This window comes from Halichoeres trimaculatus, unplaced genomic scaffold (assembly GCF_033239565.1).
Source record: "Halichoeres trimaculatus isolate MK-OKI-2021-1 unplaced genomic scaffold, fHalTri1.1 fHalTri1_scaffold_8, whole genome shotgun sequence".
Taxonomy (NCBI): domain Eukaryota; kingdom Metazoa; phylum Chordata; class Actinopteri; order Labriformes; family Labridae; genus Halichoeres; species Halichoeres trimaculatus.
In genome coordinates this window covers 21,081,501-21,098,765 of record NW_027437186.1, presented here as the reverse complement: position 1 = coordinate 21,098,765, position 17,265 = coordinate 21,081,501, and the positions used below count along the sequence as shown (strand labels likewise).

The following is a 17,265-nucleotide window of genomic DNA, read 5'->3' as shown; positions in this document are numbered from 1 at the left end:
TGCTGCGAGTTGATATAACATCAAATAAAAGGCAGCACAGACCGCACATAAAATATGGCTGACTATGAAAATCTTGTGCATGATTTAACCTGCCCTTTGAGTTCAGCATGAACACCCAGTGAAAGCATAAAGAATGGTGTAGTTAATCTTAACGCTGGACAGATTTAATGGAGCGGTGTCAGGTGACAATAGCTGGAAAAGCCATCCGAGTGAACCTAATGCGATCAGAACAGCCCATGTCTGTCTCCCATCCAGGAATTTACAGTAGGGGGGAAAGCCCAGGTGAGCCTGTCTTAACCCCAAGTGTACACACACACACACACACAGGACACACGAATAAGTGAACGAACACACTCATGTGAACTACCACTGCAGCCCTTTACACTTACTTAAACACAGTCAAACCTAAAAATGTTTTAAAAATGTACATGCAGTGCTTTGCATAAATCATTTCAGAGATGCTAAAGCCGATCTATAAAAATGTATCACTTTGAGTACAAAATACTAAGACATCACAATTGCCGAAAAAAGTCCTCATACCTCTGTAACACTACATTATGATGGATTATTAAACAGTTAGGAAGTATAGCTCATTAACAACATGGGCTCAAATACAATGAGCTAAAGCTGTGTGAAATGAATGTTTTATGCTTTTGTGCTCATTGACCTGCACAATACAAAGTTCAATTTTCTTTTACAAAACAAAAAAGTTTATCCCATTCTGTTTTAATGGGGTTGCTAATGGGAAACCTGAAGTTTGTATCTTGTAGGTTTAAAATAATAAATTCAGTGTTTTGCTCTATTTGAACTCTCTGTTTTTGGATTTGACTCAGCACTCAGGAGATGGTTTCTGTGGGGAAGTCAGTCCTCGGTCAACCAGCTGACCCTTCACTCCAGCAAAAGGTCACCTGCAGTGTGTGTATGTGTTTGTGAGAATGTGTGTGTGTTTTGTAACTGTACGCGTCCAGCACACAGGGAGTGCATTAATGCTCGTACTCCCCTGGCCATCCCTCCCTCTGTCTCTCTTTTCTGACTGTAACTCTACACCGTGTACCCCCTCCCACCTACCCCAGCCACCCCTCCTCTCCTCCCCCTCCTCCTTGCTCTCCAAACCCCCCTGCTGTTTTATCCTGTTATATGGGACACACCTGATCCACCAAAAATGTACAATGGGTAATAGACTGGGCTCGATCAACAATAACAAGTGTGTTTGGCCTTGAAGTGCTGTCAAATTTAAAGGTCACAAATTTAACACAATTAAAATGCTTTATATGCAAACACTTATCTAAAAATAATTTTGTCACTGTGAGCCTGAATAGTTGTTTTATTTTTCAGTAGTGCTATTGGGGTAAGGTTATGTTTATGGTCATGTTTTGTTACAGACCTTGTAGATCATTTTAAGATCAAATAAGTAATTCTGGACTTAGCATCAGCTGATCAGCTGTGGATAAAAAAAATCTTCATTTAAAAAAACTGCCTCTTTCAGCAAAGCACCAACAGATTAAATAATATTAAAACCTTTTATTTTTCTATCTAACACAGTGAAGCAAAAGACCTGTCAATCAGCTTCACTGATATTAATTTCAGTGCTTGTATAACTACATCAGTGAGTAAGGTCTGAACTTTCCACAAACCAGATGTTCTATTTTTTGTTTGTGCTTGAGAATTTTTTGGATACAAACTCCCGACTTCTACTCAGGAACTGTATTTCTTTTCTCCTGTCTGGGTGTTCTCTGCAGGTCTTGGCCTCAATATGTGTATGATTTCATCTGTTCATCGATACCCAAAAACACTATTCCAGAGTGGCCTGTCAGTGTTGCTGGATCCGCCCACAGCAGACAGTCTGTAAACCATCTGAATCCATGTTATATTTAGGAGCAAACCTGAGCCTCCCTCTGCTCAGTAGACATTTTTCACTAAATGAATAAATAATTCTCTACACAATACCTGCAAGTATAAAGATTTTGAAGTTGCTACAAATATAAGCAAGTGTTTAAAACTAATGTATGTCCAGTGTTGGATAATGAAGTTAAGCTTCTTTGTAAACTTGTCATGTCATGGGTAAATTTTTATGTATTTTAATATTTGACCTTGAAGATCGGGGTTTAGAGCAGCTCTTGGGTAATGCAGTCATGCTTTTTTGAAAGGACAGTTTTGTCTGTGGGGACCTTTCTGTAACCTTCAACCAGAGGAGAGGAGAAAGTTTGTGCATCTTTAAAAAATTGTTAAAAAAATAAAACACCTTAAATTTTTTTTAGCAAATACTCTAAGCACTATGGTAATGGGGGGTGCCACCAGCTGACTCTGCTCTCTGTCCTCTGACTCACACAGTTTCACTTTGCAGTCACACTATATCAGTGATGGAAATCCCAGCTGTTGCACTCCCTTGTTAGTACAAGAAACCTCTTTAAGCCACAAGTGGCATGAAAAGTGGAGCGTTCACACTCAACATCATCATTTGTTTCTGTAATATTTTTGTGTTCTGCTATCAATTTTACACACACACACACACACACACACACACACACACACACACACACACACACACAAACACACACACACACACACAAACACACACACACACACACACACACACACACACACACACACACACACACACATACACAACCCATACTCTGTGATAGTTAAATGAGGCACTGTAAAATATCAGAGCTCAGCCACCTGCAGCACAAAGGATGCATTTTCATAATTAACGCACCTCGGTGTTGTAGCACAAAGGATCTCATTTTCAGTTGTGCTGAGGTTTCTTTGAACAACACAGAAACTGATTTCCAGGCTGTGGGGCGGCTGCCATAAACATTTGACCTCTGACCTCCCTGAAGGGAGGCTAAGTGAAAAGTAAATTCTCCCACTGGGACCAATAATGTGTCACATTATAACTCGCATCACTGTATCTGACATTTCTATTGACTTTCATATCAAAAGAACCACATTAATTATCACTACAATAGAAGACTGTATTAAAGCATTGCATGTTTGTTTTAGATGCTTCAAAAAGCCCCTGATTATCTATTGGAATCACTTTAGTTATGACAAAAAAAAAACACCTGCATTTAACCTTTTTAGTAGAAACAGTTTTAAAGACATCTGAGAGAATAATGTACAAATATAAACTGAATTAACCACAAAAATCAAAGTGCACAGAAAATGTCTGCAGGTATACAAATTTTACCTTACTTTTCTGAAAAGTATTTTCACTTTAAAGCACATTTATGGTCATTTTTATCTTTTTTTTATATATATATGTTTTGCACAATACGTCAGCAGGACTATTGTTTATCAAGCCAACAATCATCTTAGAGCTTTCATCCCACTCTGCGGCAAAAATTAATCAATATAAAGAGAAAATTTTAAATATCAAAGCTAAGCCTGGATCCAAAATGAAACAATATGAAATACTTAAAAATTAAGTTTATTTGCGTGACTTAACACAAGAATTCGAAAGAAGTCTTTGCTGCAATTAATGCGATAGAAAGGGCACATTTTCGTTATTAATAATACTCTTTTGCGGGTATGATAACTCATTGAATGAAAATCCTGTCAGAATTTACCCACGCGTGGCAACCGTGTGTCGTAAAATGAACACAATATAGTTCAGTTGATACGACAACAACGAAAAGTGAAGCATGCAGGTCAAATAATGTACTTCTTAAAAACGACCTGAAAAAACATCAACTGAACACGACTTAAAAAAACGGACAGTCATGCAGCCTATTTATAAAAACAATAGCAACAAAATATAAAAGATTGTCATGTGGAAAGGAACAGGCATCGGGTTTCAGGAGAACAACTTGCAGACACTTTGTTTTAAATTAGATTAAATGAGCAGGCTACATTTGGTGTTTACGATGCCAGGACTTTACATTCCCTCCTGATTGTTCCAGGATTTCCTTCTTCAGGCCAAGTATTATTAACTCTTTATAAGACTGCTGCTGAACTTCTCCGTGACATCCTCTCAGCGCAGTGACTTGTGAAGCGATAAAATGCCCTGCAGATGAAACTGTGCCCGAAATCGCGTCCACTTCACACCTTTCTTCAAACCTCTCTGCTGCTGCTGTTGGAGGCCATCGTTCTTATAAGCTTGCTTGGCATCAAACCCAGCGTTTATAACCGAAGTGCCTTGTTAGGACTTTCCTCCAATGCTCGCGGATTTTCCTAACATCTTCTGCCCAAAAATCGTTTAATAGCCTCCCCTCCCCTCGATTCCCCGGCACACATGGTGCGCTCACAATGCCAGATCAAGTTCGCATTTCTTCAGAGAAACAAGAGAGTGGAAGAACGAGGAGACGAAAATCACAGCTCTTTGTGGGGTTACAGAGTTGGTCTGGTGAGAGACCAACTATTCCATGTTTTGTCTGCTTCCTGGCTGCTGTTACACGCGTGTTTTGAGTACAGCCACAGTCACTGATGTCCTCATAATTAAAGTGTGTCATTTGGGCTGCTTGAGCAATTGACCTTCACGCGCCACAAGTTGTTCCCAACAATGTGCAAATAAACCTCAGCTTTTAAAGACACAAGGGCCACAGCGTACATGATTTGTGAACAGCTGTTTTTATGTTTACGCTCCAATTAGAGTTACCCGAGCCAATAAGACTATTTGTAAAAAGGACAAAACGTTTCTTAGATGTTCTTACATATTTAAGGAGAAATGAGGCCTGAACTCCTGCTTTTTATCATCTCAAATTTCGTGAAATTATGTTTTCAATTATAATTATGACACATCAAATGATCACTTCCGACATAAATTGCATAATCTTTTGAAACAAACTGCCTATCACTAAGCATGGTGACAAAAGTTTCTTTATTGTTCATTAATGACACCTATAAAACAGCATAAGTGCCACGGTTATTTTTAATGTATCTATAATTTAATTTTATAATTTAATTTATTATATACTATATATTATAATTTTACCCTGGTACCGATCACATCCTCAGCCTTTCACAGAGAAAGCGTAAATCAGTTTACATAAGTATGACAAGCAGAAGAGATGTTGTTTTTGGTTCGAGCAGAGCGCTCAGGCAGCACACAGCCAAGAGTGGATGTATGGATGGATGGATTGAGGTGTTGCACGGCTGAAGCTGTTCAAACAAAGTGTCTTCTTTCAACGCCCGTTTCCATTTCTGTGTTGAGTTTTCCCCTCTTCTGCTCCGTCAACCTCAGCGGCACCTTTGTTCTCCCGAGCCGCGCGCGGACAGACAAGATGTCATCACTTAGAAATCAAGGTTCCCGCGCTTTGGAGGAGCTCGTGCTAATTTCGCCCAGCTTCTTCTGTAATGGCAAATATTTTAGTCTCTGAGGTAGGGTTGGTTTTTACGAAGCATTTGATAAAAGCTCGATTTACTTGTCCATTAGTCTAACCTGCAAGGATGACTCGGGTGAAATTAGAATTTCAGCTAGCCCATTTTAAGACAAAAATAATAAATCATCCAAAAAATTATCTAGCTATATTGCGTCTTATTCTCTTTTTATCCTTCTCTACTCCCAGATGTCGGAATTGATTTCAAAAGTTGTAGAAAAACAATACAATACAAAACAAAACAACAACAACAAAAAAAACAGCCTACCTCACTCGCAATTATGTGAGGTCTAACATTCCCCTTCCTTAGCAGCAATTATGATCAAATGGGAGATAATCTCGCGATATCTACCTTCGCACGAGGACAGACCCTGCCCTTACATTAAGGACAATACCCCTTTTCTTGTCGTGGGCCTGTGTGTGTGCGTGTGTGTGTGTGTCAGCTGTCAATGGAAATAGTGATTTAAATCATTTTACATTTAGAATAATTATAGTAAGCTATTAATACCTATAACAACAGTGTGTGGACAAAATTTTGATATTTGCACGAATTGTTCAGTGAGCACAAACGAGTAAGTATTAAACTTTTTTTTTTCAGAACAGGCTAGAACAGTTTAAATGGTATGAGGAGACCCACCCAAATATATAAAGAAAGGACGTTTGTACGAAGAAATATTAATGAAAAGTCAAGAATGATACAGCAAAAAAATCTCGATTATACTCCATGATTTGTTCTGTCTTTTATTGTAAAGGTTATATGAAACTATAGATGAATCGTTTCGTCTTTCAGCATTTAACGCAACGTTTACATGCAGTCTCTTTCCAAATGAAAATGCAAATAATACCAAGAGATTAAGATACTTCCTCTTAGCATGGCTCATATAAGACACTTGCGAAAATGATACCCCCTTCCTTCCCAAAAACTTGCTTAAAAAAAAGAAGAAAAAAAAACTTCTTATGGCTCTCTTGGAAAACCCCTCTGTAAACATAAAGGCGATGTAATGCCTTAATCACGGTGTCTAAAGAGTCTGCTGATAATATCTGAACCCCTAAAATAACAACGGTAATAGTAATAAGAATTAAGACATTTTATTGTTATTGTTTTCAACAACATAACATGTTACCTTACATTCCTGTAAAATACTTTCCCTCTTTTTCGGTATTAAAACGACCTACATACGCCAAACATTGTGTCTGCACCACCACTGCAAAAGTGATCCTTCGTTATAACTTGTTAGATTTTATTTCCCTTACGACACTTGAAGAGAAAAAAATGCCAATACTCAAGAAAAGGATCCTGTTGTAAATTGGCATATCTGAGGGAAATGCCTGAAGTGCTCTTCCTTGAGATTTGTTTCCAAAAACAAGATCAATTTGGGGGTAAGTGGGGGTTCTACGCACACGTGCAGATTTCCCCCACTTGTAAAAGAAATGGCTTTAGAGGTTGAATAAGAGGCTATGATTTGTTATAAAGGCCGTCTTTCGCAGTGCTCAAGTCCGTCTGCGTTGCACATTTTTACCGTAAATGCTTGAAGCTTGCCTCACGCGACCTCGAAAATTTATTATCCAACAAAGATACTTTTTGTCTCTCTCCTGTGCTGGTTCTTTTAAGAGCCAAGGTCCACTAGATTAGAAGACATAGGGTTCAGTATGGTGTCATGGTGCAAAGAGTGGTGATGATGCACCGAGTCTGCACCGCCTGGTACTGGGATGGCGCTGGGTCCTGGCGGGGGCGCGAGGCCGTGGAGGGACTGTAAACCGGTGTTCGAACCGAGGAGCAGAGCAGGGCTCGGTGACGTGTGATCCGGCGTCCCCGAGGGGGTTTTATCGTCGTCAGAACTCCCCAAAAGAGATTTATTTCCATTCATGGATGAAGATAATGGGTTGTGGCTGTTGCTGTTGGAGTTCTCATTGTTCTCTCTGCAAAAAGAAAAAGGAAGTCAAGTGAGTAAGCTGAGAGTAAACTTTTGGAAAGTATCGGGAAGACTAAGTGTCGGAAACAATCAGGCTTAGCAAAGTTTTGGCTCAATTCAGACTGTACTGAATACAACCGTCGACTCTTAATATGTAAGAAACACAAAAATATGGCTACAAGTTATCGCAGATACAACAAAAACAACAACAACAGTAATAATAATAATAATAATAATAATAATAATAATAATAATAATAATAATAATAATAATAATAATAATAATAATGACAACCACAAACAGGAAGGTAAACAAAAAAGAGAATACCCTAATATTTTAAGCAGTTGTAGGCTCACATCCTCACCTTAACACACACACACACACACACACACACACACACACACACACACACACACACACACACACACACACACACACACACACACACACACACACACACCAAAAATAGTGTCGTCTACGCTACTGTGTGTTGCCCACTGGGAAATTAATTAAGCTACGCCATGTTTACAGTAGCCATAACAACCTTCATTAATCCAAATGATAAAATATTTAGTCCAATGGTTTATTAATGCATCAATCACACGCACGTGAGCCAGGAAACAACCAGTAAGTCGACTAATTGAAAGGATTAAAGTCATTTGGACTATCAGTCATTAAGTACAGAAGAGCATGGAGTTAAATGGACTCAGTGATGTACGGTGACTGGAGACAATAAATCTGTATAATTACTAAATCTGCGTTAGCTAGCTGTGTTGTCACCTGACTGCAACCATGGCGGCCTGTGGTTCACTTCGTCTGTCAGAAAAGTCATCTAACGACCTAGATAATTGACAGGTCTAATTATTGCTTAACATGTACTTGTTGCGTAGGGCCTATACTTCATACGTGTGCAGTGGTGAGCTGGGCTCCACTCAGTGGGGAGACATGATTTACGTGCAGCTTTCAGCTCGAATTTGTGGCCACAGGCTGAAAGAAGACACCAAACCAGAGAGCACCTGACCGAAGCACGTCTCCGAAAACCTCCCCGCACGCCTGTGTGTGTCATTTCCGAACTTTGATATCTACAAACTACTTCTAATGAAATGTCAGCCCGGCTGATACGCAGGCTACACGGCCTGCCACATCAATTACACCGCCAAATTACTAATGAACGTGTTCTCAGATCTTTTCATGTCTGTTATTTCATTTTATTTTATTTAACCTTTACTTAACTAGGTTAGTCCCGTTAAGATGAGAAGCTCTCCCTTTCAAGGGAGTTATCGTTCATTTCTGGAGGGGAAACAGTTATTAGGGTCCTCGGCCAACGGAAGAGGGCACTTTCTAGCAAGCTAGAAAGTGCCCTCGGCCGAAGGCCGAGGGCACTATTGTTCCTGCTGCGTTTCTTTCTTATTATTATTATTATTATTATTATTATTCCACACGCGCTTTGAACGCTAATTAGACCCCCTAAACATGCTCGAAAACTCACCAAAATTGGCACACATATTGTGACTGCCAAAAAATTTGATAAAATAAAAAAATTAACACCAAACATCCCATAATAAGCTCTCTAGATCAAAAACCTCTAAAACACACACTTAAACAGCCCTAGCTGGGGCTAGGAATGTCGTAGAGAGATGAAACCAACACCAAAACGTTCATCTCATTGAGACGCACAAAAAATATAGGACGTATTTTTGCGTAGCTCCAACAGGAAGCCGGCAATTTGCCCGCCAAAATAAAAGATTTCTGAATTTTTACCCTTTCTACAAACATTATAGCCTCTGGAACCAAAAATGGTACTGGCATGAAAAGTGGCTCACATGACAGACCAGACCCTGTTCTACAAAAGTTGTTCAGGACGTTGTTATTTTGGGCCCGGTTTTCGAATGGCGAGCCCTCAAAGCCGCCGACCGCTTTTGGCCGATTTAGGATTTCTCCATGTTAGCAGATGAGGAGAAAAGATTTCAGGTCAAAACACTCATTCTACTAGTGCCGCATTTGGGCCTCTAGACAAAAAACTAAAAGTCATAGAGCTTTAAAAATTACATGGTTGGATTCCTGACAAAATTGTCTACAACCATATGATATTTTTACACAGATTAAGCCAACAGTGTGGCCTACAGGACAAGTAGTTCGGCCATTTCTCTAAAGTAAAAAATCCATTTCTAGCACTTTTCCAGCGCTTTTACAGCGTTTTTGTGACGCATTTGGGCTTCTAGACAAAAAAGTATAACTCGTACAGCTTTAAAAATGCCAAAAATGGATTCCTGACAAGCTCTTCTATCAAATATGATGTTTTTGACACAGATTGGGATAAAATTATGGACTCTGTGAGGACTTCTTTACATTACATGCCTGATAAACTCTCAGTCTCCACTCTGTTTGGGGTTCTGTCACGCTAATTAGAACTCCACGCATGCAGCAGGTGATGTCATTCAGCACAGCAGAGGATACGTTGCCATGGTATCAACTGACTCCCAGACATCCCATAATATTCTCTCAGAGCCATTAGGCTCACTTTCACCCTATGCACACTAAAACAGCCCTAACTGGGGCTAGGAATGTCGTAGAGAGATGAAACCAACGCCGAAATGTTCGTCTTATTTTGATGGACACATTGGAGGGAAAACCGGCAGGAGCCCGAGGACCCGTCTAACGCTGCTTGCAGCTTTAATTTTGTCTCTGATCCTGGAATGTCAAATGCAAATCTTCAAATAAGTGTTATTAAAACATGAAAGTAGAGTAAATGGAACTTTTATGCCCTTGTAATTTATCTGACAACAAGCCTTTAATTTTTTTTCTTTTCAACTTTTACGCACGGCCCTCTGTATTATCTCAGACACACAAACAGTACTTCACTGGAGTTTAAACTGAACCTAAAAGTTTTTTTAAAAACAGTTCCTGCCTCTTGTTAAATAGTGCATAAACAGGCGCAGATGTGTGGGAAAGCAGGGACGATTTTTGAAGACGTGGAAATATATCAATGTTAAGCCATTCCAATAAATATCCACAGGTCAGCACATCACGAGATTAACTCTGTTTGTCTGTTTAAAAATATCATTTTACTATCTGCTCTTGATGTCACACACACGCACACACACAGACAGATAATGCTATGAAGTCATCTGTATTTTCGGAGTCTATGCATGTGTTCCCCTACCTTTCCTTCGCCTCCGCTGCCCGGTCTCGCTGCCGTCGGTTTTTGAACCAGTTGCTGACCTGCGTGGTGGTGAGTCCCGTGGCCTCGGCCAGCTCTCGTTTCTCCCGCGGGGATGGATAAGGATTGTGGGTGTACCACTCTCGCAAGACGCTCCTGCTCTTCTCCTTGAAGCAGTAGCTCGTCTCCTCTCCGTCCCATATAGAGCGGGGCAGGGGAAACTTTCTCCTGACGCGGTACTTCCCCACTGCGCCGAGCGGGCGGCCTCTCAGCTTCTCCGCCTCGATGTAGTGCGCTTTGAGCCACAGCTGCTGCAGCTTCGGGTGGTTGTGCGGGGAGAACTGATGGCTCTCAAGAATCTTGTAAAGCTCTCGGAAGTTGCCCCTGTGAAAGGCAACGACAGCTTTTGCTTTGAGGACGCTTTCATTCTTGTGGAGGTGCTCGCACGCCGGCAGGGACCAGAGGAAGCGCCCCAGCCGCTCGATGTTCCCCCCTTGTTGGAGGACTTCGCAGACACAAGCCACTTGTTCTTGCGTAAAACCAAACGTCGGGAGCATGGACATGGCGACAACGTAAATCAATACAGATTATAGTGTGCCTTCACTTCCACGTCTCTCCGCACAGTCTCACGTTAAATCAGAACGCATTAAGTCCACGGGCGACAAAAGGTCCAAAAAAGAGGCTAAAACTTCAAAAAGCCCCGGGTTAAAGGTAAGATCCAACTACGCGTTGAGGAGTAAACTCAAGTCCACTCAGCCATGCAAAACCCCAGGCGACAAATCCTCCTAAAGTTGTTCAGAAAAGAGAGAAAGTTGCTGCTCCCTGACCGTCCTCCTCCACCTTTTCTTTGCCGTTTCAACATAACCTTCTCCCGGAGACCGGGTTCGCTGGCTCGTTTTAATAATATTATTCTAAGCTGGCAAGACAAGCGATTATATGAACTCTGATTGGTCGGTTATCTGACCCGGGGATGGTGAGGATAAGACAATAGCTTTAGTCAAATTATTTGCCATGGTTACGCTGTCACTCAAAGTAACCTGATAGGCTTTGAGGTGGCTCCCTGGCAAAGTCAGCCCGATTGTTCCCTTCACGCACAGCCCGCCTACCAACAGAAATATTGCTCAGATTTTTCTTCCAAAACAGTTTTCTCTCTCTCCCCTCACTTTGACGGACACCTCGAGCAGCCAAAGAACGCAGAGCTGTGGGAATGTGGGGAAGGAGAAGGCACACAGGTCCCGCAGCCGGGGGAGGGATGGCGCCAGAGCACACACAGCCTGCTCAAGTCTGTCTTCAAGTCTCGAGCGGGTATACTAATCAATCAAGATCCACGGGAGCTTTAAACCTCATCCCTTTATCATTTTACACAAGTGCAACAACAGAAAGCAGTTCAAAGGTTGATGAAAAGTTTGAAGATATACCTGTTCACTGTGCTATTATTACGCTTAATTCATAAAGGTTAAAACAACCAAGCATATTTAGTTTTATTGCGTCAATACAGGCGGATATTTACGTCCTGAATCTTTGATGAATTAGAGACAATACACGTAATTTTTCTTGTCAATTTCATAAGAAATAATCAAGTAAAGTTTGTTTACAAGTTATGGAGACAGCAGATTGATTCACTCTCTGGTAACATAAAATGTGCGCGTAAAATTACACAATATCTGTTACAAAAATATCAAAATAGGCAAAAACCACAGAAGTCACAAAAAATGAATTTTATGGCGTGGTGGTTGTTTTATCAGGGACATTTACATTTGTTCGAAGATTTTACTTTTGATTTTATAGGGCGCACAGTGCGCACCTGAACGGATTTAATTCTACAGATCATTTAAATCATCATTTATTTCGGTATAACCTAGAATCCTCTTGATGTTTTTTTTCCTGTTACACAATTCTGTGAGAAATTCAAAGTTGCCGGAAGGTTTATTATCATATTAAAGTGATGCGTTTTATTGTCTGACGCACGTGATAGAAACATGATGAATCTCTGCATCTAAATGAAGTGTGAGGCGGTGACGGCACGAGCGCACAGAATGACAAACAATGTTAAGGTGTGCGGAACGGCTGAGGGGCTCGTGAGAGCTGCAGATTTTTGCACGGTGAGCGGAGGAGTGGAAGGGGGAGTAGAAGAAGCTGCAGGGGCACAGAGGAGAAGAGAAGTGGAAATAAGCAGCGCACCGGTGAGACTAAACTTTGTATTCAAGTCCTCGGACACGGTTTAGTGACACAGTGGAGGAAGAAAATCAAAAATCAAGACCTACCTGTAGAGAATTAGATAATGATATTTGATGAAATGTCATTAATAATTATTTGAAGACAAACTGATGCAAGATAAAACAGCGTTCAGAGGGGGATGACATGATTAAAATGTTATTTCTCCATACCTCAGGAGTGAAGCTCTGTGAAAAGTGTCAGCACGTTGAGCTTCTAACAGCCACAGTTTGTTATGTTTCTGTAAGGTATATGGTGACGTGTGTCACGCGGACAGGCGCGCACGTGCGTTATTGAGTGCTGGCTCAAAGATTGACCGGTTGCAAGATTTCTATCGCCTCACCATGGGACCTCTTTAGGATCTCATCACTGCACACACACACACACACACACACACACACACACACACACACACACACACACACACACACACACACACACACACAATTCTTTCTAGCAGACCTGTTTCATCTCACGTCACATTACCTGTGCACCACTAGAAAAGCTCAATGGAGGAATCAATCAAACTTCTGACGCTCTGATCATGAAAAGGCAGCATGTAAAAAAAAAAAAAGAAACAAGGTTTAAAGATAACGACTTAATTTGAATGATCTTTCTCCGTATGTTTTGTATGTAATATATGTTTATCAAAAAGTTGCTTGATATCAGCAGTAAAACAGAGTTCAGCATACTACATAAGTATAACTCCTGCACCGGATATAGGTGAAGTCAAGTAATCGGCTCGTGCCAGACTTTGTTTAGATTCCATTTTCTCCCTGGTCAAAACTACGTCATATTATTTATTAGTATTAGTTCGCTGTTAGGCCTGCTGGTATGACATATTTTATCAAAGCCGTGGCTGTTTGGGGGACGTTTCCTCCGTAATTACGATGTTAGTTTATCAGCAGACTTGAAGAGCCCTGTAAGATGATCCTGATCCCTGTTTCCGTCCTGTGTTCTCTCTGTGTTTAATAAATTGACTGGGGTTTGGCCTGAAGCGCAGTTCACAGAGTATTAGGGCATTAAGCTGACTGATGGTGATCGTCAGGGGAGCGGGCCCCGTCTGACATGGATAGCGAGGACAACAAGGAAGCGATTTACCCTCATATACGGCTGGAGGAAAATCTCTACAAAGTAGCCTAAAAAATCACAACGAAAATACTCTTTATTTATCATTAATAATAACACTGTAATAAGGGGTCATTACTAACCAAAACACAACGTTGCAAGTATGAAATAAAATCACTGAATTAATGTTTTTTTTTCATCAACTTTTGATTTCAGCTTCGGAGAATGCACGTGCACAGAGAGCGCGAGGGCCACGAGGGAATGTAAGGGCGCCTATACAGTCTGACAGACGTGATATTTTACACCGATTTCAGATGCAAAAACTTATCAGCTGCATCTTACACACACTCACACTCTAAAAAGTCTCGCGAGCAGGCCCAAAACACACACACAGGAGACTCTCCCAGAGGTGCTACAATTACCCTCACTGTAGATTCACTATTTTTACACTGAGGCTATTCAAGCGTCTCACTTTGACGCTTATCAAGAGCCTCCAGATTTAAAGAAATCAATATTAAATTCTTATAATTTTACACTCTGGATATATCCTCAGAGTTTATTGAACAATTAATGTTAGCATATCTATTAATTCAACTTCTCTGAACACCTGTACTCTCATGATTTAATTCTTTTTGCAAAGTCATTTATCTTATCCTTATCTGTTGCAGTCAGAGTCTAAGAGCAGAGTTCCTCCTTAACAGACTCTGCTTAGTCATTTGGATTATTTTAGGGGATGATGGGCCCAGATGGAACAAAAATAGGGTGTGACCCCTTATTTGAGCTCCACATGGGGCCATGAGGGATTTTGTAAATTCTTATTCTGATGAGCTCACTCACTGTTTGAGCATGAATTCTGGCCAACATGTATTTACAATCCCTCATTGGTTAATAAAAGGTTTCCACTTCTACTAGTAATGACTGCAGAACATAAAACTAGCTCAGGTTGTGTAAGAGAAAAAGTGTTAAATACAGTTCTTTGGCTGGAAAATGTTTTGAGAGAAATGCAGAAAATGAGGAAAGTGTCCCTCTCATCCTGCTGACATGTCTCAATCAACACCTACTCCAACAGTCTTTGTTCCCTCGAGATAAGCTCGCTGGCCCAAACATGTTGGCCTGTGCATAGGATACAATAGCTTCATGAGCAGGAGAGATGTTTTTAAGCAGCATCATAAAAAGAGATGTATCAGAAAATATTCAGCTATTGAAATAAGGATACAAATAATACATATGAAGCATCCTCTATTGATTGGGCTGTTCATGGTGTGTGTTGTCTGTGTGAGTGTGTGCACAGGCTCTGACAGGTCAGATCCAGGTCTTGTGTCGGGCTCTTGACAGTGTTTGTAAACTACTTGTTTCCACGGATCAGTTTGATCAGAGGGAAACGGTCCTTATTACAGCCACTGATGAATGAAGATCATGTTTCCTCTAATAGCCACCCCCCTTATTTTTACAACCTCCCACTGCTGTCCACCACAACCTGCATTAATTGAGCTGATTATTGCAAGATGTGTGTTTTGGTGTGTGTTGCAATGCCTGTGTGTTCAGGTTTGGGGGCATATACATACGGGATGGGATGTGGATTTTATTTATTTGTTTATTTATTTTATTTACAGGAACAATACAAATTAATTTACATTTTTTGTAAATATGACAAAGTTACCCATAAGGCTACTTTCCATCTGTAGTCCATGGCCAGATGTTAAACATAGGCTACCTGTCCCAACTTGTTTTGTAAGACTTCTACACACAAAGTGACCTGAGACAGGCACAACATGGGGTTGATGAGTAACATTCTTTCTGCAGACATGCAAAGGAATTATTAAAGCCAGAACCTGAGTGTCTATACTGGTTAGAGGGATGTGAATGAGGGCCTATCCAATAATTGGTTGTTTACATCTATCTTGTTACCCCAGAGGCTGGGGCTGTCTGACAGAGCGAGGAGGAGATTTCAATAAACCACACAGGCAAGCAGTGAGGAGGGGCACTGTGTGTGTGTGTGTGTGTGTGTGTGTGTGTGTGTGTGTGTGTGTGTGTGTGTGTGTGTGTGTGTGTGTGTGTGTGTGTGTGTGTGTAGCTCCTGTCTTATTTTCCAGAAAGCTCTGCCCGGTCAGCAGGTTCATCAGATTGAATAGTTTGTATCTCAGGTTATCTCTTTATTTACAGGCCTGCAGAATACAGAGCAATTTCACATGTAGTTTAAAACTGCCAGAAAAGCACACTCCTCATCCAGAGAGATCACAACAGAATGAACAAAAGACAGAAAAGACTTCTTTTTCTCTTGACTTAGCTTTGCCATTTACAAATTAATCTCTGAATGAAAGAGGAAAGTTATCAGGCAAACGTTACCCCCATGTAGTCTGTGTCTTAACTATATTATAGAAATTAAATTATATCACTTAACTATCTAAATGTAAGATCTAAGCTCATATATAATGCTGTTTTGATGTGCAAAGACTGTTGTAGATGATCATTATCCATTTAAGTCAAATCAAAGTATCTGATGCGAACAAGTAGTTCAGGTGTTTGTCCAGTTGGATAAGCTTTAACTTTAAATTCTAGGCTGATTTCTGCAGCAAGACTCAGTATTGCAAAATCCTGCAATAAATGAAAGCTTTGACTAAGTATTAGTCACAAATCATCTGACTCAGTTATACCTAAACATCTGTCCAGGCAATCAATATATAATTTACTAGGATGAAATATTAGCTGATGTCACTCTGTTAAAGGCAGATATGTTGCTTCCAGCAAATAAAATGTATGCTAACATCACTTTTGGTGCAATTATCTTGCGTATATTTGAGCCAGAATATTTATGAGCAGCTCAGATTTCAAATTATGGGCCTTGCAATCAAGCATATATTTGCGCTCATGTTGTTACTTCTATTACCCTGAAAAACTTGAACCAATAGGACTGCTTTGAAACAAAGCTAAAGCTAAATTACAGCTGGCCTGAGCACAGGAGCAAACAGCAACAAGTGTCTGCTTTTCTAAAAGGTTGTTACTGGGGTCGATAATTAGCGGTGTGTCAGTGTATTTTAGAGTGTGAAAGAGAAAGAGACGGAGAGAGAGCACGCTGCCTGCTGCTGAGGTTAATTTATTCGATCAATCACTCCATTTGATTCCTGTTTATTTTCAGGAGTCGCACGGTCATTTCAGCCGCACACTGAGCCCTTTATGCTCTGCCAAGGCGTTTCCCCCTCACGCCACTGAGCATATGGCATGCATGGGTCCTGCAATTTGGAGAGGAGAAGGGTTCCAGCACCCTTAGATATTTCACGGTTTCTAACCTTTACATTGAAATCTACTCAGACCTGCATCACGTCAAACATGCAGCCACAAAATCTTCACACATATGCTGATTTCTGTCAATACCTGGGACTTTTTTCAATGACTGGAAACATACTTGTGTCAAACAAGTAACAATTTACCAGTGATGCACAGGTGGTAAATTGTACCGCCGTAACTATAGATTCTCCTGACAAATCTGCAGAAATCTGGGGTGTCTGATTTTTAATCTTAAAGTTACAAAGTTTTTGTAGTTGCTTTAGTTCATAATGCTGCATCGCTGGAGCCCAGCCTTCCTGCCTCG

At 40.6% G+C, this 17,265-nt stretch overlaps 1 protein-coding gene across 1 annotated transcript; it reads right to left on the bottom strand.

The window, feature by feature from the left end:
* Positions 1-6,065: 6,065 nt before the first annotated feature.
* On the bottom strand, positions 6,066-11,343 carry six2a (SIX homeobox 2a). The gene is made up of 2 exons (XM_074675880.1): positions 10,398-11,343; positions 6,066-7,241 (listed from the first exon to the last, which is right to left on the bottom strand). The coding sequence occupies exons 1-2, from the start codon at positions 10,955-10,957 to the stop codon at positions 6,929-6,931; spliced, it is 873 nt and encodes a 290-aa protein (XP_074531981.1). The 5' UTR covers positions 10,958-11,343; the 3' UTR covers positions 6,066-6,928.
* Between the last annotated feature and the right edge of the window lie 5,922 nt (positions 11,344-17,265).

What these genes read in the sequence shown, in the direction of transcription:
- six2a (XM_074675880.1), bottom strand. Translation starts at nt 10,957, where the DNA reads ATGTCCATGCTCCCGACGTTTGGTTTTACGCAAGAACAAGTGGCTTGT. An exon ending in GCAGCGGAGGCGAAGGAAAG is followed by an intron (nt 7,242 to 10,397) that starts GTAGGGGAACAC and finishes TTCTTTTTGCAG; the next exon opens with AGAGAACAATGAGAACTCCA.